Genomic DNA, 27,285 nt, shown 5'->3' on the forward strand with positions numbered 1-27,285 from the left:
AAATAAGTCTTGAAAATTATAATCTTTTTTCTTTTTTATATTAATTAAAGTTTCTCACATTGTATCCCAGCTATAGTGCTCTTCCCCACTCCCTCCCAATCCTACCCTGCCTCCCTCATCTACTCCCACCACCTTCCCTAAGTCCACTGACAGGGGAGGTCCTCCTCCTCTTCCATCTGACCCTAGCTTATAAAGTCTCATCAGGCCTGCTGCAATTGTCTTCCTCTGTGGCCTGGAAAGGTTGCTCCCCCTTCAGGGGGAGGTGATCGAAGAGCCAGCCACTGAGTTCATGTCAGAGAAGATCTTTTCTCAATCTCACCATTCACCTGCAAATTTCATGGTTTTTTTTTTTATTATTACTGAGTAGTATTCCATTGTGTAAAAGTACCACGATTTCTGTATCCATTCCTCAGTTGAGGGATATCTGTCTTGTTTCCAGATTCTAGCTATTATGAACTACACTGCTAAGAACATGGTTGAGCAAATGTCCTTGTTGTGTACTTGAGCATATTTTGGATACATGCCTATGAGTGGTATAGCTGGATCTTCAGGAAATACTATTCCTAATTGTCTGAGATAGATTTCCAAGTGGCTGTACAAGTTTGCATTCCCACCAGCAATGGAGGAGGGTTCCCCTTTCTCCACATCCTCTCCAGCATGTGTTGTCCCTTGAGTTTTGATCTTAGCCATTCTGATTGATGTAAGGTGAAATATCCGAGTCATCTTGATTTGCATTTCCCTGCTGACTAAAGATTAAATACTAAAGTATTTCTTTAATTATTTCGTTGCCATTCAAAATTCTTCTATATAGAATTCTGTGTTTAGCTCTGACCTCATTTTTAATTGGATTACTTAATCTGTTGCTTTTTAACTTCTATAATCTTAATTTAATATGCTCTAAACTGGAAATGGTGTTTTTCTTACATTGACTTCTAGCTTTCTTCCCCCAGATTTCAGATTTATACCACTAACAGGTTTTTTGTGTCTTTTCTTTTTTTTTCTTTTCACTTTTTACCAGCACCCCCTAAGCTCTTCCCTCTTTCTTCCATACTCATCCTTTCTGTTTTTTCTAAGTCCTCTTCCCTTTATTTTCTATGATATAGAACGATGCAACTTGCTGCTTATGAATATTTAATTCAGATATATCAAAATGTTATTGGAAACTTGAGAGTGTTTTTATTGGTTATTGTCAAACATATCTTATTCCTAAAAATTAAATATTACAATTTACCCTTTATAGTATAGAAAACACTAATATAGGCACTTACCCTACAATTTGAGGCAGATGAAGAGCCTTATATAGTTTATATTTTTACATACATGAAATAAAATAGCATTATTCAAAATATAAACATGAATAAAACATAAGCCTTAGATCAGTATAACAATAAATTCAGACTTAATAGTTCTTCAATTTATTTTATTGAAAATAGATTCCTCTCTGAAATAGTACATCCTGACCACATTTTCCCTTCTCTCCACTCCTCCCAACCCATCTGCCATATCTGAGCTCCCAGACATCCACATCCAGCATTTCCTTTCAGAAAAGAGCAGGCCTCCAAGAGACAACCACCAGACAAGACAAAGCAATATACAACAAGGCAAGGCAAAGGCCCTCAAACTGGTTAAGGAAAACCCATAGCACAAACATTATTTTAAAAATGTATTTCCATTTTAAATTTCCATGGCACTTTTATTTGACACGTAACACTGGTGTATACTTATGGGTGTAGTGGGCTGCTCTGATAGATGTATGCATTGTGGAATAGAATATCAGGTAATTGGCGTATCTATTACTACAAATACCAATCACAGTTTTCTGTGAAGAGCATTTAAAAATCTTCTTTTACTAATTTTTAATTTTTGGTGCTTTATTATAAAGTATATTCAGCTTGATCTGGAAAACCTTCCATAACTTATTAAATGTGACAGCTATTAAAATCAATTTTAAACCTAAAGACCAACCAATATCTTCTTTCTCCATCAACCCATTCCCCACAGGAGCCATCTTCATACGTTTAATTATTAAATAAGTTATTATTGTGTGCATTTAACTAAAGTATGTCTTCATTTACATTTAAATATGGTATCGCAGAAGAAAAAACTTTTTATGATTAAACTTTTATTGGCTATTATCATTTTCTAATATCTTTTACATCCATGAGAGAAGGAGGCTACCATGGTCTACCTCTTCAGCAGGTTTTCAAAGCCTCTCTGCATTAACAAGTAGGGCAGTGATAATCGATTACTTGTTTATAAGTAGATACTTTCCGCAATAAGTGTTTAATCTACTCTGTGTTTTTGAAAATAGGTTAACTCATAAAATCTTAATTATTATCTTCATTGAATTGCCTTTCCTGTAGAAATTAAGTACGGTAGAAAATGTCAGAAATAAAAAAATCTATGTGAGCGAAAAATTAAGTATTCATGGAGTGCATAACAATGTGGGAAGCAGGAAACTTTCTTGAAGAAATAACATGTTCATGTGTATGATAAACAGTGGATAGAGAGCCAGATGGAGAGGAAGCAGATGATATGGCAGACATCTAGGAAGTACATGGTGTACTTGGCTGATCATGATGATGGATGGGGAGGGTGCAGACAAGTTGCTGGTTTGCTTCCTGGAGCTGTTACAGACCTTGGATTGACACAATTTGCTGGCCTGAATGGTATTTAATTGTTTGTTACTTTTCCTCTTGCCCAGAGAAATAGAAAGCATTACATGCACAGAAATATATACATAACACTCACATATGAAAATTATACATTAAAATAGAAAATGCTGTAAATATATATATACATATATATATATATATATATATATGTATGACTTAATGTTGTGATTTCTTTGCTGAATTAATAAGAGTATGTTAGGTGGTTATTCGAAAGGAAGCCCTGTCTGGAATTAGTATGAAGACCAATAGGGAGGTGTTTTGCTTGGAAGCCTTTATTTTGTAGATAGAAGATCTTTGGGGCTGGAGAGATGGCTCAGAGATTGAGAGTTCTAGCTGTTCTTCCTAGAGGTTATGAATTCAATCCCCAGCAACCACATGGTGGCTCAGAACCATCAATAATCAGATCTGGTGCCCTCTTCGGGCATGTAGGTATATGTGCAGGAAAAATGCTGTATAGTTAATAAGCAAATAAATCTTTAAAAAGAAAATCTTGGGAAAAGCTTACTTGTTCAACTTCAATCTTTCACTGTGCTCTCACATAGCAATATTAATTTTATTTTTAATTAGTGTATATGTGCTTTTCTCTTCCCTTCCTCTCTCTCTTTGTGTGTGTGTGTGTGTGTGTGTGTGTGTGTGTGTGTGCATTTGTGACCTGCTTGAATTACATGGGTACAAGTGCCTCTGGAGACCAGAGGTTTCAGATTTCATGAATTGGAATTATATGTAATTATAAACAACCCTGCATGGGTACTGGGAATCAAACCAGGGTCACAGTCAATGGTAACATGCTATCTAATGACAGAACCATCTTTCCACTTCCCACTCTGTCCTCATGATGCTGTCAGGTTTGATGCCACCAAAACCAGTATTGCATAGGAAAAATTTACACCTAAAGAAGTTTGTTTGCCAGCTTGAGCAGCAATTTTGGCTATCTTTGGACAACATTCCCTGTGTACTGAACCTGAGGAAATACTCCCCCGGAAGATGTCATTCTGATTGATACAGGTCTCTGGTTAATCACAGATGACTTTTCAGTCCACCTAACCAGCATCTGGCATCCTACAAAAGCAAAGGTTTCATTTACACAGGCTCCTAATTCAAATACATAATATAAATGGTTTCCATAGTGTCTGGAAGTAATCCCAAATTTCCTTCTGAAAAGTTATAAGCCAGGTCTCCATTTCTTTGACCATCATATCTTCAAAGTTTCCCCTGAACAATAAATTAAACTCTCAACACTCAACATCTTTTTTAAGTCAAAAGCATGAAAATCTTTCCATAATCTTCCCCAAAATTAACATGGACAGTTTAAGCAAAGTAATACCCTAATTTCTCTTACTCATTATTGCTCTCGTTTGCTTTCTCTTGGCTGTGGTAAAAAACTGACTAAAACAAATTGGGAAAGAAAGACATTATTTCATCCTATAGCTTAATTCTGTCATCAGTGGAAGCCGCGACAGGTACTCGGGCTTGTAGCAGAAACCTTGGAAGGACACTGTGTACTGTTTAGTTTCCAAGGCCCATGCAGTGTGCGCAGGAATGGCATAGCTTACAGTGAGTTCAACCCTATAATTAGTATATCAAGAAAATCCCTGAATACACACTCACTGGCCAATCTGATTGACAGAATTCCTCACTACAGGAGCTTTCTGTCAGTGACTCCAGTTTATGTCACATTAACAAAACTTAAGCAGCACAGATGAGTAGGGTCCAAGTAGAGACTAATATTTATACTAAACATATTCATCTCATTATACTACATGTTGGTATGTGAAGTTTATGTTCTCAAACGCCCTAATTTTATAGTATTAGAAGCAGAGAAACGATTGAAGTTTATACATATAAATTATACGTAGAGATATAGATACATAATCGGCATAATGAAATCACAGAAGATCCACCCAGTCCTAAATTACCCATCACTGAAATAATTTACACTTGGCCATGATACTGGATCTAACTGAGTAGCTATATGATAAGAATTAAAGGTTTCTTAGTTAAAATATTATGTGAAAGTATAATTAAGATTTGTTGAATTGGCTGTTGTCAAATATCCTCAAAAAATATTTTGCAGTACTATAATCCTAAAAATCATCATCCCGTCTTCATCTTCTCCTTCTCTCACTTTCTTTTTCTTCCTCTCTTGCCTGCTTATATACACTTTCTTCAACAAGTATTCATCCTTCTGTTTTAATGGGCTCTTCCTTGCGGATTTAATCACCATCGATTAAGAAGTAAAGAAAAAGATCCCCTTACAGTATATTTATAGTATACATGCAGAATCTTTATTGTTATCTTTATCCTCTAAAAGCTAAAGCATAGCAACTATTTACATATCATTGTCACACATTAGGTATTTAAAGTAGTTGAATAAAGGCTAAAAGCAAATGAGAGGAAGTACATGGGATCTTTGGGGACCATTTGGTGTAAAAGCCTGAATATCAATCTCTGTTGATATGTGAGGAAATTCTTGAAACCACCTAAGGGAACACTGAGTACTGAATATCTTCCAGAAGTGAGCCACTGTCTCAGACCCTAGCTTGAAAATCACACCTAACCAATGAAAATCCATACTCTTATGATATTTCTATTATTAAGAGCGATAAGGACATACAAATAATTTGACACAAGTAAACATAAGACAAGTTTTTAAGTATGAACAAGGTACTGAATGAGTTCAGCTAGAGTGGCTCTTTGTTTGTTTGTTTTCCTTTGTAGGGGTGGTGAGGACAAACGTCAGGCCTTTTACTTACTAGGTAAATTAAATGCTTTACCACTGAGCTAAATCTCTAACCCGAGGCTGCCACTATTTTTTTTATGGAATAAATTTAAAATAGCTATAGAAATCTCTTCCAGCTAATATTTCCAATGTCTCCAAAACACAGAAATGTCATCAGCGCGATACCTTTGACAGTGGTGGCAACAGTTATAGCCTCTAAGCGTTCTACACTTTTGACCTTCTAAGCTTTGACAGAAGCCACAATGCAATAAAGACACCTTAGAGGAGCTTAGACAGGAAAGCCAAGTAAACGTTCCTACCCACTTAAGAGCTTTCCACGTGCAAAATTTCTCAGGCACCAAATCACAAGGATATCACGTCTTACTGGTGGATTTTCAAGCTGAATGTCATCAAATAATCCCTGTTGAGCTGCTAAGATTTAAGGAAGTAACTGGATCTCATGGGACTATGTATTTAAATGTCTCTGTCTTCTCATTTCCAGAGATTCATTTTGAACTGCTTGCATTTGGTATTGTTCTTTCTTTTAACTAAAGGATTGTTGTACTTCTGTTTTCATTCTCTTTTCACTTTGTGTAAAGTAGAAATTAATTATTTATTGCCCAGTCCTGTGGCCAATTATTTTTTCACATTGTGTTTTTAATTTTTTTATTTTAATTATTATCATTTATTACAATTTATTCACTTTATATGATGGCTATGGCCTCCCCCCTTGTCTCCTCCCAACCCTACCTTTCCTCCTTCTTCTCTCCCTATGTCCCTCCCCTAGTCCACTGATGGGGAGGACCTCCTCCCCTTCTATCTGACCCTGTGCGTTTTTAAAGCTTCTGAAAAGGTCATTTAAAATTATTTCATGTTTGAAGGCTTCCAACTTGGCAATTGTCCATTATTTGATTTTGAAACTCATATTCGAATGTAATCTTTTCTAGCAAAGCATTTGATACATTTTTGTCTTAATGGTCACTTTTTTGTCTATACAGGCCTATACATCACTGGATACAGATTTATTACCTCATCACTCAGGAAAAACAGTTACAAACTGAACTTAATTTAATCATAATTTATGTATACAGTAGTGATACTAATTCTACTCTGATCATGGGAATACTTCAAAAATCTAAAATTATTTTAATTTCTGCATTTCTTTTTTTAGTTTATTGTTTTAATCTCTACTTTTAGTATTTTTTCCATAATTTAGTAGCACTATTATGGTACTGTTTATAATCAAATTTATTCAGATGTATGTGTTTTTGAAACTTCTAGGATACACATTTTAAAGAAATTGACATCCATATTGCTGTTCTACTTCTTGACAGAATGGCATACTTGATATCAACTGAAGGATTATTATAATATATAAATGTTTAAATATAGAAGTAGAAGAAATACATATTTACATATGAATATGTCCATACCAATATCTATCGAGTTCACAGAAAATTTATACTTAACATCTCATTTTCAGGTTTAATTTATTAAGAAATAGTAATACAGTACAAATATCCTGCAATGTCAACCCTCTCACCTTCTGAGAGACTTCATGTAGCTCAGGTTGGACTCATGCTTGAGGTGTTTCTGAAGCTGACTTGTTGAATCCTTTGCCTTTATTGCTTAAGTGCTAGAATTATGGGATGACCCGTCACATCCGGTTTATGTGGTACTGGGGAGCAAACATAGGTTTTCACACCTTTAAGCAAACATGAGGTGATTTAGATCTCTAACCCCAGAGAAGTAGATAGGAACTACCAAGATAAGAACATAGATCAACGGATTCTGTGTCTGGAGAGCTAAATCTTACACTATGAATCTGTTTCACTTTCCCATAACCTCTTTGAAGTTCTTGACCCCATTCACAATTCACTATTTTGTAGTCCTTGTCTTAGCTTTTCAGAGAATATTAAAATAGGATTTCTAGTTTTGGGAGAAATCATATTATCTTCTTTTGTTTTTGAGCTTGTATCTTTGTATACGAGTTAAAATATTTATGGTGTTTCTTATGTGTGTGCTCAGTTCTTTGATTGCTGTTATCCAATCTGAAACATTATACATAAGTCTAATCGGGATTTTTTTAGTCTTGGGATGGCTTGAGTCTTAGTGTTCAAATTCCAACTGACCACAGGTCTGAAGTGCTGGTTCAAAATCTAAGATCACACCCCAAGCAGTCCCAGGTAAGTTATGTGTGTAGTAATGATTGTAAGATATTAATTAGGGAAATTGTACTGACGCTTGAGGTTTATATGGCAGTGTCAGAGATTCAGCTCTACGGAGCATGGAAAGAGCAGAATAAGGGCTAATCTATGTTCTAACACAGATGGCAGTGAGTCTCCAGGGAATAGAATGACCTGGAAGGTAGAACAGAAGTGGTCAGCAAAGTACCCTACTTTTGGTTATTGGTACCCTAAGGGAGTCAGAATGGAGGAAGTTAAGGAGGGTATAGATGGCTTACACTGGTCTCCACTAAAGGTGGTAGCCATGGGGGACCCTAGAAGAATGTGAGTCTCATGGGGGGGGGGATAGTCACAAAGGAATGGGGAGAATGGTTGAGAAAAGTAGCAAATGAAGAACTAAGGAAAGTCTGTCTGTACAGGATTGACAGCAGCATCCCAAGGAGATGGGGCAGGGCCGGGGAGATTGTAGTGGGGTTTTGGAAATGAGAAATATAAGACAAATTATGAAGATCAGAATGGAGCTATGGAAGGCAGGTACAGGCAGCCTACCCAGGTCCTAGCCAATGGGTGTTAGCTTCGCTAATATAAAAACCTTAACAATACTAAAATATTGGTCATAGTCTGATTAAACAGAAAAGATAAGATAAAAGAGATATATTCACTGTTTAACTGTAGTTTAAGAATAATATAATGCAAGGCATTTGAATAATTATTTTTGCATGATTTCTCATGCCTATTTTTATTTAACTATTTAAAAATACCCATATTTACAAAATCAAACAAACATGATAAACACATACACATATAATCATTATATATTTCACCAATCTTCTAAACATACTTGAGAAAAAAATTCAGGTTGTTACAGGTGATCATTAAAATGCATTTTCTTTTTATTTTTTAATTTTATTTTTCTTTTTAGTTACATTTTGTTAACTCTGTGGCCCAGCTGTATCCCGCTCCCTCATTCCCCCCCCCAACCCCACACTCCCTCCCTGGTCTCCTCTCTGCCCCTTTCCAAGTCCACTGATAGGGGAGGACCTCCTCCCCTTTCATTTGACCCTGTTTTATCAGGTATCTTCAGGGCTGGCTGCAAAGTCCTCCTCTGTGGCCTAACAGGGCTGCTCCTCCCCTGGGGGGGGGGGGGAGGTCAAAAAGCCTGCCATTGATTTCCTGTTAGAAATAGTCCTTCTTCCCCTTACTTTGGAAAACTACTTGGTTACTGAGCTACCACGGGCCACATCCGAGCAGAAGTTCTAGGTTATATCCATAGATGGTCCTTGGTTGAGTGTCAGTCTCAGAAAAGACCCTGTGCCCGGATATATTTGGTCCTTGTAGAGCTCCTATCCTTTCCATATTATATTAACTCCCCTTCTTTCATATGATTCCCTGCACTCTGCCGAGGGTTTGGTTATGAGTCTTAGTGTCTGCTTTGGAACACTACTAGGTAGAGTCTTTCAGATGCCTTTTGCGGTAGACTCCTGTCAATGCACATCCCATTTGTCTTTCTAAATGAGGATTGATCATCTTCGCCCGTGTCCACTTTCTTGATTATCTTCTTTAGGTGTGTATATTTCATTATGTTTATCATATCTTGTAGGTCTATATAAGTGAGTATATACCATGTTTGTCTTTCTCTCAAAGACTACACATAAGTAAGTGTAAAGAATGAATGGTGAAAAAGATTTTGAACTCAGAAAATTGATATGAACAGAAAGCCCAGAAATGCTATCACTGGAGCCTGCCTGCAGAGCGGAACAGTTCCTGAGTGGGGAGTGAGGATTGAAATAATTAAAGCAAGTCACACTACACATGGGATCAGCTCGAGAGGGCTGTCAGTAAGACTATAGCAAGAGTTTATTCCACAATTCCTTTTATAGGCCAAGCAAAAACAACACACATCAGTACAAGAAAGGAGTTCATGGACCTGCTAAATTTGTTTTCAAGTTATGGTCCAAGGTCACACAAACAAGTTTAAAGGAACTTGGTCAAACATTTGCTTTTCTGTGTCAAGGTGAAGGCCAGGGTGAAAACCTGTTTTTCGCTGAATAACAAAGCAGCTTGACAAACAAGCAGCTCTCCACACACTTTGATGGCTTGATGTGTTCCTGTGAATCTGTTAGCTTCAGTCACTTCCCATTGTAAATAAACAAATCGTATTCTTTTTAAACGATTTATTTTTAGTAATTACAGCTAAAATATGGTCAACCCACCTTGTATGTGTTTTAGTCTGCCTTTATTGTATTCAGTTGAGGGTTCTTGCGCAATATTTTAGCCTAAAGTCATTCATGAGATCTTGTAAGTCACTTGTCTCACAACAGTTCTATGTACTATAAATTTTGTAATGTCTCTTCTTTATGAATCAGGTTCACATCATACAGCACCTGTCCCTCAATAATTCATTTTGCTTTGCTTTAATTGGTCGTACATTTACTCAATATTTTCTTGATCATTGAAGACAGAAGTCTAATAATTTGAACAAATGAAATTTTAAGAAATATGTGTAGAGGAAAATACTGATTGGACTTGAACTAAACTGCTTTGTCCTTCCTCAAGGAAACCCTAGAAGGAATAAGCATGGAATTACCTATTGGTCTGACAATACCTTTTAGGTATATACCAAAAAAAAAAAAAAAAAAACCCTCCAAAATATACACCCCTACAGAATTTTTAGAATGCATAGCTGTTCATAATTCATAATGTGAAAAAGTGGAGATCCCCTCAATATTTGTCAACTGACCAACAGTTAAACTCAGTGAGGTTTGTCTATGTGGTGGAGTACTTTTCCGAGTATTTAAAGATGGGGTAACAACACACCTGCTACAGTGTGGATAAACCTTGATTATATTATCCTAAGTAAAAGAATCCAGTCATTGAAGACTATGTGTTGTATAGTTCTCTTTATGGGAACTGTCCAGAATAGGTGAATTCATAAGGTAGATGAATGATCCCAAGGAAGGAATGTCAATAGATACAGGGCTTATTTGGGGGTGATCATAATGTTCTAAGATTAAATGGTGATGGTTGTTATACAACCCAGTGGACATACAAATCCCTGCTAAACTGTATTCTTTATTTCTTTTCTCTTTGTATGTAATGAATGTGCATGTGTATGTGTGCATCTGGAGGCCAGAGGTCAACCTTGTATGTCCTTCCTTAGTTGTCCTTCACTGTGTTTCCTGGAGACAAGGCCTCTTAGTTGGCTTGGAACACAAATTACACTATACTGACTGGCTGGCAAGCCTCAGAGATGTGCTTATTTCTATTCTCTAGTGCTAGTAGTATAAGCGTCTGATGACGCTGGCTTTTTTTGCCTGGATTTTGTAGCTCAAGCCTGGGTTTTCATGTTTGAAGGCAAACACATTACCAACTGAGCTGCCTCACTGGCCCAAACTGTATGCATTTTGTGGAAAGTGAACTGTGTTTTCAATAAAAGTAAGGCAATCTATACAAAAAAAAAAAAAAACTACTATAGCTATATGTAAATAAAGGTTTTCAAAAATAATATTATTAATTATTATATTACTTGTTAAAGTAGATGTCACAAGTTATTCCAAAATACAAATTTACTGATATTTTACCTATGTTAACATATTTTCTTAAATATTTGTATAGCAGAAATTATCATTTTTTTTCTTATAACTGTTTTTCCTTCTTGCAGGTGACTCAAACATCAACTATTCACGATGTCAAACAAAAGCTTCACAAAGCATGTGAGTTTTATTTATCTATTAAAATATATGTTAACTTATTTTCAAATTGGCTCAAATTTATCTTTAAGAACAAGCTTAGTCATATACAAGTACACAGACGCTATATTTTAAAAGAGATCTAATTAATAATTTAGTAAGTAGTAATTCTTGATCATAAAGACTCTCAGATTTTATATTTTTGACGCTTTAATATTCAACATTTTTTTTTCAGTACTGAGCATGGGACTTCATGCCAAGTATTTAGGAGCCAGGTGCTTATCCACTAAACAATATCCCAAGAAATACCTTTAATTTTCAGTGAAAGTGTATATAAAATTGTTATAACTCATATTTCAATGTTCTGTTCTATAAGAAACTTTTTAATACATAAAAGCATTAACTTAAAATATATTTCTTCCACATTATAACAAAAGATTAGACAATGATTTTATTCCACGTATTTAAATCAATTAAATTTATTCCACATAAAAATTATTTTACAATGTTATAAATGATATTGCCTAAACTTAGTAGTGGTTCTGTACTGTGCTGTAAACAACCCCCTCATAATTTTCATGAAAGTATTCATATTCTGCACATTTATAATTTTATATCCAGCTTCTACACTGATATTCATTCTAATTGTCAAAAACAGTGAAACAGAATTACTGGCAATTATGATTTTTACTATATTATTAGAATATAAGTTTTTATATAATAAAGAAAATTAACGAAATGTTAGAGATATTTTCCTTTTTTTTTTTTTTTCTTTATTGAAAAGTGAAAATTTTCAATGACAGGAACAAAGCCATGTCTAAATTTGAGAGAGTAGGCCAGGATGGCGCCCTCTCTGTCCTGGGGCCTCAGCTTGTCCTCAGATATTAAGGACGTTAGGGTGGAGTGGAGCTCCAGAGAAGGTTGTTTGGCAACCACAGCTTAGTTTCTTTAGTGAACGCCATGTTTTACTCGAGACAAGAGTGACAGCTTTCATTTTAGACAAACGTTTTCCAAATAGAGGGTTCTCCATACGCATAGCTCCCTTCTGTCACGTAGATTCTTCCCCAGTGTGCTGCATTTATTACTTATGCACCAATGTTGATACATCATAAGGCCCCAATGCTTTGAGGTTTAATATAGGTCATTATATTTTATTCTTATATTTCAAGGTGTATTTTTATTATTTTTATTCGACAGAACATGTGTTTTGGGGAACATATTTGAATTCGTAAGTTAATATATTGATTGAGTATATACTGATTGAGGTAAAACCAAAATAATAATTAAATCATTTATTTTAGGAGAAATAGAAAATTGTATTAATACATACATTTATATATAACTGTTCTGCATGATATGACTAGTTCAGTGACAATGAAAATTGTAATATAATTCATAAAAAGACCCATATAGAAGATTCAATATGCATTGTAAGAATAAAAAAAATATTTATGACAAGAGATGCCAATTAGTTAAAACAGCTAAAGCGTACAAACATTTTGGAGTATTTGCTTAAAACATATTATTAAGAAACATATGCGACGAAGAATATAATTATTGTAAAAGTGTTTATCATTCAAGTTGCTTTGTGAAGGCGAGTTTTGATATTTTACCTTACAGACATGTAGGAATTGGATACACCAAAAATGAGTGATCAGGGCATCACACCACACATCCCAAAGGAAGGGGTATACACATAACTTTCCTAGATTCATTTTCCTAGCACTAACGTAGTAGTTAAATTCTCTGTAATTATGTGCCAATGTTTTCTAACATATAGGAATTTCTCAATTTTTTTTTAATTTTTAATTTTAAAACACAAAATTATTTTTCACACATCGGATGTGGCAGTACATGTCTGTATGCCCTTCCCGTGAGGTTAGGAAGTTTGAGTTCCAAGTCACCACAGACTAAATTGTGGGAAGCCAGATAAAAATTAAAGTTTTTATGTAATTACATAATCTATGTAAGTAATTACCCCGGTAAGTCACAAAGTATTGCCTACTTCCTCTTACTTTATGTACATTTGTTTAGGGGTAATACAATCTTCGCATAAAGCACATATCACATTAAAACAGTAATTGCAATGCTAAACGTTAAAATGTCAGAAATTCAGCCATAGTAAACTATGGTATTTCGGGAAGAGACATTTGAAAGTGACTTTGAAAAAATAAGAAAAGGTCTCATTGAACGCGGTGGCAGCTTTTGGGGTTTTGCGTGGTCTCTTCGACAGCACAGCTGGGCCTAAATGCAAACAGGTCTAAGGGACCTGCAGCTGGCATTGATTTTGGCACCACCTACTCCTGTGTGGGTATCTTCCAGCACAGAAAGGCGGAAATGATTGCCAGGGACTAGGGTAACCGAACAACTCTCAGCTGTGTTGCTTTTACTGACACAGAATCACTAATTGGGGATGATGCGAAAAGTCAGGTTTTCGATGGCCAACATCTGATTGGACGTAGCTTTGATGATTCTGCTGCTCAGTCTGATATGAAGCAGTGGCTCTTCAAAGTGGGGAATGAGGCAGGCCTAAGATCCAAGTAGAATACAAAGCAGAGACAAAAAGTTTCTACCCGGAAGAAACGTCCTCTGTGGTTCTGACTAAAATGGAGGAAAGTGCAGAAGACTATTACCAACGCCATGGGCACAGCGCCGGCTTACGTCAACGACTCTCAGCGGCAGGTAGCAAAAGATGCCGGAACTACTGCTGGCCCCAGTGTACTTCAAATGATCAATGAATCAGCTGCTCCTGCTATTGCTTATGTTTTAACGAACACACAAGAAGGACATCAGTGAGAACTACAGAGCTGTCAGGCGTCTCTCTACTGCTTGTGGAAGTGCTAAAAGTGCCTCTTTTCCAGCACTCAGGCCAGTATTGAGATTGCTTCTCTCTATGATGGAACTGACTTCTAAACCTGCATTACCCGTGTTCCATTTGAGGAACTGAATGGCACGCTAGACCCTGCAGAAAACGCCCTTCGAGATGCCAAACTTGACCAGTACTGACCATGTTATTGTCCTGGTCTGTGGTTCTACCAGAATCCCCAAGATTCAGAAGCATCTGCAAGACTTCTTCAAAGGAAAAAAAAAAAAAAAAAAAAAAAAAGAAAACTGAATAAGAGCATTAACCCTGATTTGATCTGGAGACAAGTCTGAGAATGTTCAGAATTTGCTGCTATTGGATGTCACTCCTCTTTCCCTTGGTAAACTGCTGGTGGAGTCATGACTGTCACATCAAGCACAAGATCAGCATTCCTACCAAGCAGACTTAGACTTTCACCACCGACTGACAACCAGCCAGGTGTGATCATTCAGGTGTATGAAGGAGAACGGCCTATGACCAAGAATAAAAACCTGCTTGGAAAGTTTGAACTCACAGGCATAGCTCCAGCACCTGGTGGTGTCCCTCAGACTGAAGTTACTTTTGACATTGATGCCAATGGCATCCTCAATGTTTCTCCTGTAGATCAGAGCACAGGGAAATAGAGCAAGATCACCATCACCAATGACATGGGACATTTGAGTAAGGAAGATATTGAGCACAGGGTCTAAGACGCTGAGAAGTACAAAGCTGAGGATGAGAAGCAGAGAGAGAAGATTTCCTCCAAGAATTCGCTGGAGGCCTATGCCTTCAAGAGGAAAGCAACAGTTGAAGATGAAACTTCAGGGCAAGATCAACAATGAGGACAAACAGAGGATCCTAGACAAGTGTAACAAGATAATCAGTTGAATGGATAAGAATCAGACTGCTGAGAAGGAAGAATTTGAACACCAGCAGAAAGAACTGGAGAAAGTCTGCAACCCCATCATTACCAAGCTGTACCAGAGGGCTGGTGGCATGCCTGGAGGAATGCCTGGCGGCTTCCCTGGTGGAGGGGCACCTCCATCTGGTGGTGCCTATTCACGCCCCACCAGTGAAGAGGTGGATCAAGTCAATCCAAGTAGAGTTGTAGCATTGTTCCCCAGGGAAACATTTGAAGGACCCAAATTTAGCAAGTTTACATGGCAGTTTTAAATTTAAGCTGCTACAGTAAGTTACTGGACAATCTCAATACTTGAACATCGAGAGGAAACAATATCATTGCCCTTTATAAGCACTGAGTCCTAAATAAAAAATGCAATGTCTCTAAAACATGTGGAAAAATGCAATGTCTAATAAGACTATTTTAAAATAATAAATAAAAAGTAAATAATTTGTATAAATTTTGACAAATACCCAATTGGCAAAATTGTGATCAGATTTAACAGCTATAACAAGAGTTGGCATTTATTAACTACTCTTAATTAATTTTCTTTCACAAGTGTAGTTCTAATTTTAACATGCTTATTAAACTTAATAAATTAAACAATTCAACCATAATTTAAAGATAGAAATTATGTCCCTGCTTTTCTGCATTTCATACTATGTTGTAAAAGTTTGTTTCAGTTTTTTATAAATTGTTCTGTTATATTAAATTAAGTATTAAGCCATTTCTGTACTGTATTGTGCTTAAAAAAAATTAAAACACATTAAAATGTTACTAAAATGGTTCTTCTGAAATGATTTGGCCAAAATAAATATTTGGTAACAAAATAAAGTCATGGATTGGTTGGTTTATGATTTTACATTCATAGTATATTCTAAAATAAATTACTTACTGACTTAGAGTTAATATTTCTGTGAAAAGACAAACTGAACATGGCAACACTTATAAAGGAAAACATTTAATTGTTGCTGGCTCAGAGTTTCAGCGTGTTAGTCCATTATTTTCATGTTGGGAAACATGACAGTGTGCAGGCTGACATAGTGATGGAGAAGGATTTGAGAGTTTTACAATTTGATCTGCATGCAGCAGAATGGGACTGCTGTCCTGAGCATAGTTTGAGCAATGAGACATCAAAGTTTGTCCCCATAGTGACACACTTCCTCCACAGAGGCTGTACCAACAAGGTTACACCTCCGAATATTTTCAAATATTCAAACATATGAGTCTATGGGAGCCAATACCTATTTAAATCACTACATATACACACATATACATTTCCATAAATTATATAATAGAAAATAATTCTATGCAGGCAAATTCACAAACTTTTTGGCTTAAAATTTTATTTTCTGAAAATAAATTATCTTCTTGTTATATCTTTTTATATCATTTTTCTTCAGGCCTTGGAGTTTAAAATTAGAATTATTTTATTATTATTTTTATTATTTTTTAATTTTTTTATTTTTATTAATTACAGTTTATTAATTTTGTATCCTTCCTGGAGCTCCCACCTTCTTCCCCTCCCAATCCCACCTTCTCTCCCTCTTCCCCACCCATGCTACTCCCCCAGTCCACTGATAGGGGAGGTCCTCCTCTACTTCCCTCTGATCCTAGTATATCAGGTCTCATCAGGGCTGCATTGTCTTCTTCTGTGGCCTGGTAAGGCTGCTCCCCCTCAGGGGGAAGGAAATCATGAAATTATTGTCATTATTAATTAATTATAATTTATAAACTTAGTATACACTCTTTAGAACTCTCCCTCATCTCCTCCCAGTCTTACCCTCCCTCTCTCTCTCCTTTATCCCTCTCTAGTCCATTGTTATGGGAGGCCCTACTATCTGACCCTAGCCTATCAGATCTCATCAGGACTGTCTGGATTCTGTGGCCTACTAAGGCCACCTCACCAGGGGAGGTGATCATAGAGCAGGCAATGGAATTCAAGCCAGTGACTGTTTCTGCTCCTTACTAGAGAACCCCATTGAGACTGAGCTATCCACTGAGGTTTTTGTTATTTGCTTGTTGTTTGTCATTTTGTTGCTAAGTGTTTATACTGATTTTCACAGTGGCTGAACTAGGTTAGGTTGCAATCAATAGAATATAAAATTTTCTTCTCTTTTTACACAAAGAAGCAGCATTTTGTTTTCTTGGTGAACTTAATGTTGGCAAGCATGAGAAGGAACTTCAATGAAGTTTTGATTTACATTTTCTTGATAGTTATTGATGATAATTACATAATTCAATTAACCCTACCTACCCGATTTTAAGACTTTGTCATTTTTCTGATTTTGTTTTCTAATTCCTTATTTTGTCCCTGTGGGTTCTCTAGTTTCATGGTGTGAAATTCACCTTGACTTGAAATAATTAAAAAATTAATCTACCCTTTTCCCTTTTATATTTTCTGCTTTATATTAAGCTACCATCTCAGGATATTCTATGCCATCTTCGTATCTTGTAGCAAGGGCTGTTTAGCATGCTCAATTTTCAGCTTATTAAATAATCTATCATTTAATTTCTATGTACTTAATTAGAAATTAAATTAAACTACACAATCTTGGTATTGTGGATCATAACAAGCAATTATCTCACATATTTTATGTCAAATTTACGTGGTAATTTACTAATGTTGAGCCTTCAGCATGTCCTGATTCTGCTCATTACTCCACATCTGACAAAGGCATCTAATAATTCATAACTGATAGTTCTATTTTCTCACTTCCACAGTCATTTTCATGTATTGTTCAGTCTCTTCTATTTCCAGCAGCATCTTCATGCTCTTTGTGATAAAGATGCACCAATGTTGGCCTCTATTGCTTTTACTCTTCCTGACTTTTACTGTAACTTTCCAGTAATAACGTTCTTCAAATACTCCTTAGATTATTTGGCTATCATGTCTTCAATTATCAATATTCCTCACACATATATTTCAGTTTCTGAAAAAGAAAGTCATGCATTATCACCCTTATTTTTCACATGATTAGGTGTGGTCATTCAAAAATATAAATTCAATATAGAAAATCTTGATTTACAAAGAAATTACTAAAACAAGTTATACTACACCTTGAGATCATCTGTTATTTGGTTTTGGAAAAAGCAATACATAAGACAGGAACTGATTTTTGGCTCTAATGCTTAAGTCTGTGTATAGACACATGAGCAAACTTGATGAGTGGCTCTGAATGTGAGAGTGGCTTTGGATGACATGCATGAGCTCATATAAGATAATGAAATATGCATTATGTCAATGCAATCCTTAACTCCTTTTTAGACAGAATTTACTGTTTTTAGATGTTAGATTGTTTTAGATTTTTGAATCCTCAAAGATAAAAATGATGATACATGTGAGGAATGGATGTGTCTGTCTAAAACTGAGGAAAAAAACTGGAACAATCATTTTTTTTTTTTTTTTTTTGCTCCTCTTTAACTGGATTTTCCATCCTATAACCAGAGATACTCAGATATGGCCTGAGGTTTCTTGGTTGCTTATGGCATTCCATCACTGCCATTTAATGAGCAAGCTTCAGTACATAACTTTTTTTGTGATTTAAAGTATTCTTTTACTGTTTGACAGTTTCGTCATGAATTTAAATAATTGATTTCAGCCATTTTGGACCCCTAGTCCCCTCTCTTCTCCTGCTCCTTCTCATACATAAGTCCAAAAACCAACAAGTTACACCTCATGAATTTAAAAAAGCTTCTGCTCTGCAAAGGGAACGATAAATTGTGGGAAAATGCAGCTAGCAGAAAGGGAGAGAATCTTTGCCAGCCATACATCTGACAGAGGAATAGGATAGAGACCATCCAGAGAGCTTACAGAACTAAACACCGAGAAAGCAAACAACTGGATTAAAAATGATCCACCAGACCTAACAACAAGTTCCCAAAACAAGGAACAAAAATGAATAATAAGCACTTAAAAGAATGTCCAACACTTTTAGTCCTGGCTGGCCTGTAACTCACTATGTAGCTCAGGATGGGAACTCACAGAGATCCACCTGCCTCTGCCCCCGGAGTTCTGGGATGAACGGCGTGCCCTGCTTTGCCTGGCTTTTGTCAACACTCTTTTCTACTAACTTTCCCAAGAGGCAAAGTTAAACCTTTTTGTTTAATTTTTATTTTTTTATATTAATTACAGTTTATTCACTTTGTATCCCAGCTATAGCCTCCTCACCCCTTCCCTCCCGATAGATCCCACCCTCCCTCATGAGAGGATCATAGATCTCCTCTCATGTTCCTCCTCAAGTCCACTGATGGGGAGGTCTTCCTTCCCTTCCATCTGACCCTAGCCTATCAGGTATCAGGACTGGCTGCATTGTCCTCCTCTGTGGCCTGGCAAGGCTGCTCAGGGGTTGGTGATCAAAATATATCTATATAGTGCTGCCACCCTTGGCCTGGGTATCTTAACTGATCATCTGTATACACCAGAATAAAAAAAAACAAAACAAACAATTGTTTCTCCTGCCAGTGGAAGAGTGGACTACCTAGAGAGATCAAGCAGGCATGTCCTTTCAATTGGCTGCCAGCAGAAGGTGTGGTCCAGATTGAAGGTGCCTTTTTCCACCCCAGAAGATCTGGATGAAAAGAACACCTTCCCACCCTAAGGATCCAGATTAGAAGTAGGTCTTTCCATTTGAAATGATTTAATTAAGAAAAGAATCCCTCACAGGTGTGCCCAGCCATTTGTGTTTTAGTTAATTCCAGGCATAGTCAGGTTCACAGCCTAGAAGAGCCACCACATACAACAAAAGTGAATCTGAAGATTTCATCAGTGAGACTTTCCTCTAAAGCTGAGAGTGAACAACTTTTAGGTCATTATGCTTTATTAATGGACTGAAACTTATGATTTGTACTAGAAATTTCTTTTTTTTTTCTTCTTGCTTGCAATTTGTCTAATTATTGAGGGAAATGAATTTCAAGAAAATTTTTTCAGTTCCAGAAAAAAAAAAAAACAACTCTGGTTTATCTCTTATACTACATGATTAGGAACAAATTTTCCTGACCATTTCCTAAATTCTTGGTTACGCCAATGATTTATCCTGTAGACAATTTATGATGCTCATGATCAGGACGGTCCCTGCATATAGTTATTCTGCTTGGATTTTCAAATTTCATTAATGCATTTGTTAATTTTCATGTATGCGTATGTATACATGTGCCTGTGCATGTGTGCCATAGGACACGTTTCATGAATTGTTTGTCTTTTTACAATAAGTTGTCAGGATTGTGCTGGTCAGGCTTAGCTGCCGGTGCTGAGCTACATGCTGAGCTTCATGCTGATCCCTGAGAGGATAGTTCATACAATAAGTTCCAGGCTTTGGGAAACTCACATACTCTTCTACAGAAAGGACAGGGTTCTTACTGAATTTTGGAAATAAGCGCATATGATTTGAAAGTAAGAACATTAGATTATTTTTTTACTGGATTAAGAATAAGAACATTTACCAATTTTTTTCTTACATACAAAATTTTCTTGCACCAAATTCAATTCAAATGGTTGATTTTCTTTTAGTGCTTTTTTTTTCTTCTTAGCTTAAAAGAACATTTTAAAATAATCAAAAATTTTTACTCATGTTACTTTTTATGAGTTACCAAGGGAACAAAGGAAGGAAAAGCAGATTTGATAACATGATATGGAGCAGTCACCGTTAAGTCCCCAATAAAAACAGAATAGGGGAGAGAGTTAATGACTACCACGTTGTATCAGTAAACTTCTTACAGCTGAAGTCTATTCAGAAATTTCTGAAGTATTTTTGTTCTTTTAAAAATAATTTGTGTTTTTATTTTATGTACACTGATGTTTTGACTGAAAGTACAGCTGTGTGAGGATGTTGTAATCCCCGGAGTAGGGGTTACACAGAGTTGTGAGCGGCCACGTGAACCTCTCCCTGACTCTAGGTGCACTGAAGGCAGGTGATACACCAACGTCCATGCTGGCAAAACACACATGCGCACAAAATAAAACAAGAGACAGCGCATACTCCCATTGTTTTGGGACCCATATGCTGACCAAGCTGCACATCTACTACATATGTGTAAGGGTCCTAGGTCCAGCCCATGCTTGCTCTTTGGTTGGTGGTTCAGTCTCTGTGAGCCCCTGCGGACCCATGGGAACATGCCAATTCACTCTGTAGGTCTTCTTGTGGTATCCTTGACGCCTATAACTCTCTCTCTTCTTCCTCCCCCTCTTCTACGAAACTCCTCTAGCTCATTCTATTGCCTGGCTGTGGGTCTCAGCGTGTGTCTCCATCAGCTGCTGGATGAAGTCTCTCAGAAGTCAGCTAAGCTGGGCTCCTGTCTGCAAGCATAGCAAAAAAATCATTAATAGTCTCAAGGGTTAGTTCTCCCACATTGGTTGGATCTCAAGTTGGGCCAGTTATTGATTTACCCTTCCCCAATCTCTGCTCCATCTTATGCCCTAAACTTCTTGCAGGCAAGATAACTTTTGGGTAAAAGCTTTCATGGTAGTGTTGGTGTCCCCCTCCCTCTACTGTAAATCCCACATAGGCCAAAACAATCTCTTTAACCACATGTTCTTTGGTCATGATGCTTTCTCAGAGAAGTAACTGAAGTCACTGAAACAATTCCTTTGCTTAAAACCATGTTGCACAGTTGCATCAATTTTTTGCAAATTGCGTGATTTTTATTTTTTTTTCACATTTCATAAATATTCCATTTTATGTAGGAATCACATTTTCATTATTTATTATCTGCTGATGGACAGCTAGGCCAAGTTTATTTCTCGGCTACTGCGAACAGTGTGATAAATATGAGCATAAATTTGCCTTTGTGGCATTCCTTGACTATATGTCCAAGACTGGTATAATTGGACCATAAGATAATTCTATTTTTGACATTTTTAGGAAATAGTCCATCTAATTTCCATAGAAGCTGTAGTTTAATCTCCCTCCAACTGTATGAGGGCTTGTCTTTCCCCATATTTTCTCCAGTGGTTTTTACTCTTGTTTTTCTGACAGTGACTATTTTCACTGAAATGAGATGAAATCTCAAATGTTTTTAATATGCCATAATAATTCTCTGGTTGCTAGTATCTTTGAACATTTAGATTAGACTTATTTTTTAGCAAAATTCTTAACTATGTAGCCCTGGCTGAACAGGAACTCACTATAAAGATCAAACTGACCTCTAACTTACAGAGATCTACCTGCCTCTTCCTGAGCACTGTATCTAAGCCATCCCTAGCTGTGGTTTTACATTTTTAGTGATTATTTGTAGTTCTTTTCTGACAGTTGCCTATGTTTATTTTTTCAGTAGTGCCATTTCTGTTTGGCAGCTTTGTTTCTTTATTGATTGCTGTTTTCAGTTCTTCAAATACTGTAGATATTTCCTCTTTTTCTGAAGGTAATAATTTTCTCCCATTCTTTGGGCTGTCTGCTTATGCTGCTGGTAGTTTCTTTTCTGTAAAGACACTTTATTTCATGTACTTCATTTTGCCAACTTTTGCATTCATATCCTATGTTATAGAGTTCTATTCATACTTGTTCTTTTGCCTGTAACTAGGTCTCAAAGTGATTCCTCTGTTTCTTTTTATCTTAGCAGTTATACTGATTCTTGCTTTAAATTGAGTTCTCTGATCCACTTTGAATCAATATTTGGTACACAGTGAGAGAAATGGATCTACTTTTATCTTTTTGAGTGTATATGCTTTGTTACCAGCACCACCGCCAGAAACAATTTTAGTTTTTAAATACACACTTTTCCGCCTTGTCAAAGGTTATATTTTCATAGCTGAATGAATTTATCTCTGAGCCTATCTTATTCTATTGGTTTATACATCTGTTTTGTGCAGTATCATGATATCTTTATTCATATTATTATGTAGAATAATTTCAGTTCAGGCAATGAGATGTCTCTGGTTTTCATTCTATTTGGAATTATTTGCATATTCATAGTTCTCTCTCTGTCTTGCTCTGTTTCTTTCTGTCACTCTCTGTCTCTCTGCTGCTGTCTCTCTGTCTCTCTCTCTCTCTCGTGTGTGTGTGTGTGTGTGTGTGTGTGTGTGTATGTGTGTGTGTGTGCATTTCCATAATAGTTGTAGGACTGACTTTTTTTTATTTCTATGAATAATGTCATTGGAATTTTACAAAGATCACACTGAACCTCTAGTTTTATTTCAGCAGTATAACATTTGTTTTTATAACATTGATTCTGGCAATCAAGGATCATAAAAAGTTTTTCTACCATATGATATCTTCCTCAGTTTCTTTCTTCAGATTTCTAAAACTTTGATTGTAAAGAACTTTCACCTTCTCGGTTAGTTTTATTACTAGGTATTGTTTGTAAATAAATATAGTCTTCTTATAGAAGACTGATGCAGAATTATTTTGGAGAAGACAGGGAAAACATATTTGGACAGATAGATTGATACCATAATGTGTGTGAGACCAAAGAAGTTACCCTAGAAAAGATATGTGACCAGATTCAAGGATGAATAATGTAACAACCAACAACAATAAAAATCAGTTACCTTTTTATTATTTTTATTTTATGTGCATTGGTGCTTTGCTTGCTTGTGTTTCCATGTGAAGGTGCCAGAACACCTGGAGATGGAGTTACAGAAAGGTGTGAGCTGTCATGTGGGTGCTGGGAATTGAACTCAGGACCTCTGGAAAAAGCAGTCAGTGCTCTTAACTGCTGAGCCATCTCTCCAGCCCTCATTGTTACAACTAAATGTGAAATATGAACAAAATATTTAAAAAGGCATTTCAACTTTAGTTCCCTTGTTTAGTTTCAAAAGAATGGAAGTAGAAAAATTGAATGCCCCAGTTTGACATTGATTTTTCAGTGTCCCTGAGTACAGGTGTCATATAAGCATTTGGACACAGTCTATAGCTTATGGATTCTACGAAAGGCGGAGTGGCTTTCGAGGGTAGAGTCAAGTGCTATTTAGAGAAGTGTGAGTTACTTGATATGCACCACAACTTCCTGTTGTATCTCAGGATGCTGGGAAATATTGCTGTAGTGTCTCTACCTTGTCAGGATAGTAGGAAGAATGGTGATAACATCTTTGTGACTAAGAAGCTTTTGTAAGACTTTCACAAGGCATGGTAGCTGAGACTGATGCATAAACCTTTTCTTTTGGTGACCTTGAAAGATAGCTTACAGCTGGCTGAGTATCAAGGAATATAATCCAGGGACGTACTGAGTAGGAATGAGTGGACTGAGGAGGAGTCAAGTCCAATTAACTTTCGCAAGCGTGTGAATCTGTTCAGGAGAGAGCTCTCAAAAGGATCATAGTGGGGTAATAATTTGTGAATATTACGAATAAAAAGTTGCCGTTCTACCTGAAGACTGGGAGGGTAAAAGAAGTAAGTGCTATTATACAAGAACATTTAGTATAGGAACAGCCACTGAGAATCAGCCATGGGTGGAGACCTTTTACAGTGGGAGAAACCATTGAAATAGAAACAGTAGAAAATAAGGTGAAATTCTCAGGTGTTCCAAGACAGGGCATCCAAGCTGAGGTGTTATGGGCATGGGCAGCATGGGAGGCACACACTCTAAATACCTCAAGCAATGGCCATTTTCGTATGGAACATGGGTTTGTGGAGTAACAGTGTGCTGTATTCTGAGTCAGTGCAATGGTTCATATTAAAGAAAAATATTTGATATGAAAAAAAATGTGAATGGAAGTTGAAGTTAATCTACCTTCGCAAGATTCTTAACTAACACCAGCTTCATCAGACACCTTCAGAAGCTCTCACAATCTCTCCGTTACTTGCAAGGAATTTACTGCTGCTGGTGCTGACCAGCTTAGGTAGTCACATAATACGTATATTTATTGATCTTGCCTTCCATATAACCAGGTTACATGGAGATATGCACATGTGTATAAGTGCTAAGAAAGAGCAAGAGAGAAAGGCTGACAGAAAAAGAATGTAGCCCATAGACAACTCAGTCTCCATGGGGGTCCTCTAGTAAGGAGAAGAAGAGACAGTTTCTGACATAAACTCTTTTGCCTGTTCCTTGATCACTTCTTGGAGGAGCAACCTAGTCTACCCACAGAGGAGGAGAATCTAGGCAGTCCTGATGGGGCCTGTTAGGGTAGGGTCACACAGTAGGGGAGGAAAATTTGCATATAAGTGGACTAGGGGAGAAGGATAGAAGAGGAAAACGGAGGGTGTGCAGGAATGGGAGGAAATGAGGGAAGGGTGTACAACCGGAACACAAAATGAATAAATTATGAAAATAATAATACTAACAACAATAATAATGAAGATTTATTCTAGTGAAGATAGCAGGACAATTTCTGGAAATCTTTATAGAGATGAAACACATTTGAGATTTGTAATTGTTTTTATTTTTTTAGGTCTTCCTCCTATTTCATAATTCAGAGCCTTTGTTTATTCAGCTATGAAGTTTTTATTAATTTGTTTTTCTCTTATTTAAACCATGTATTTACCTTCCTGTAGAAACTGTTCTGCAATACTGATTATGAGGTGCTATGCTATCCTGTGATTCTTACTAGAGCACTGAAATATCAACATTTCTAGCCACTACATTTTTTTTTTTAATTTCTTGTTGAAAAAAAATATTCCTACTTCACTGATGCTGATTTGCCTGAAATAGTTTTAGTTGTTGGAGAAGAGAGTTCAAACATTCCTTTCTTTCACACAGATTCATTATCGCACTTTCACATCTTCTACTAAAACTCGGGATGTCTGCCTGGAGTCCTGGCTTGATTATTGCATTATATCTGCGGTATTTCCAAGACTGCAAGAAAATGGTTTGCATGAGTCGATTATGTGTTTACTTATACTGAAACAGTGTAATGAATGAATCACTCCAAACAAATGATACACTTATTTTGGCAAAATTAACCCATTAAGCCAGGAGATGTAGCACACCAAGGAGAAATTTCATGTAATGTGTTATATTAGTTTTGATGAAAAAGTACCAGGATTGGTGTCCTTTTAGTGATAACACATAAAATACTGTAGTAACTGCATTAATGCAACATAGAAAAGACATTCTGCCTTTGTGCTTTCTTTATAGCTTTGTTATCTCTGTAGCTGGTTTATTCTGTGAAAATAAACTATAGAGTTTATTCACTTTGTATCTGGAACAGGCCTTTGGCTGCAGGAAGTCGAACCCGTGTGCCGCTATAAACCTCAGAATGAGAAAACAGTGGCAGTTATTGGAGAAACATTTGTTAAAACCAAAGGATGGTCTGGTAAAAGTGTGATGTTTTCTAATAAACCAGCTCCACTCTTTAACGTGTAAGATCATCAATATTTCAATGTTCTTTATAAGTAAGTGAGGGAATTAAAGTGAGAAAATAAAAATTCACACAGTATGTACTATTATTCCTAAAAATTGATTTGTTCTTTATAATGATAATAACTATATCAATATCATCTTTCATAATCAAGTTTCCCTGCTATTCTATAATTTTATGGAATTATAGTGCTTTATTTGTTTGACTTTGTCTTATTGATGTTATTTCTTTCTTTGATCTCTTAATTTATTTCTTGACAGAAAGAAATTATATTTTAAACTCAAAGATGATATAAAGATCATTAATGGACTTTATTAAATAGTGGGTAATAAGCTTAAATACTATGTACAAACAAAAACAATAATATTAAGAACAGAGAAGACTTAATTATGTATGTGATGCAATGTAAAAATGTACATTGCCAAAATCCCAGAACCAAAATGTAAAGGACAGCAAACTGTTTTGCTGAAATATTGTTGGGTTTTTGAAATATTGCAAAATATGCCAAGACAGTCATTAAAGAAACACTTTTTGAATACAATAACCACATACTCTGATGTATTTCACCCATATACAAAGAGGAAAGCTAAGGTTCTTGTTGTTGGCCTAAGTTTGCTAGGTGTCCTTAACCTAAACTTTGTGCTTCCCACTCTTCTTTCACATAATCATTCTCTGCCAAGGTTCTAATATGTTGATTGCTTTACACTTTTATTGCTACTTTGAACAGGAGGGATGGATTGAAAGAGGTAGATAATTCATACAGTAAGGAATATATTTGTGTATGCCTAGATACCTGGTATTAACTTACATTATCCTGTATGTTTACTGTTTTTCGTATTTGTAGTCTTTTCAAGATTATTTTTTTGTTTTTACACCTGTATAAATTTAGTGTGTACGTGTATGTGTGTGTGTGTGTGTATGTGTGTGTTTACATGTGCTTCTATGTGTATATATGTGTTATGACAGAGGTGGAAAGAGGTTGTTAGATATCCTGGAGCTGAAGTTACAGGTATTTATGACTCACTGGAACTGAACTA

At 36.3% G+C, this 27,285-nt stretch overlaps 1 protein-coding gene and 1 pseudogene across 1 annotated transcript in view; both read left to right on the forward strand.

Annotated features, from left to right (window-relative positions):
- Tecrl (trans-2,3-enoyl-CoA reductase like) overlaps nucleotides 1–27,285 on the forward strand; it is a 76,758-nt gene that overhangs the window by 4,182 nt on the left and 45,291 nt on the right. Inside the window, exon 2 of the mRNA XM_055629362.1 lies at nucleotides 11,242–11,293. Coding sequence (XP_055485337.1) covers nucleotides 11,242–11,293 — 52 coding nt within the window. The remainder of the gene's footprint in view (nucleotides 1–11,241; nucleotides 11,294–27,285) is intronic.
- Nucleotides 12,111–15,284, forward strand: LOC129692685 (heat shock cognate 71 kDa protein-like; annotated as a pseudogene).

Source organism: Psammomys obesus, unplaced genomic scaffold (genome assembly GCF_907164565.1).
Source record: "Psammomys obesus unplaced genomic scaffold, mPsaObe1.curated_primary_1811, whole genome shotgun sequence".
In the NCBI taxonomy this organism is placed as follows: domain Eukaryota; kingdom Metazoa; phylum Chordata; class Mammalia; order Rodentia; family Muridae; genus Psammomys; species Psammomys obesus.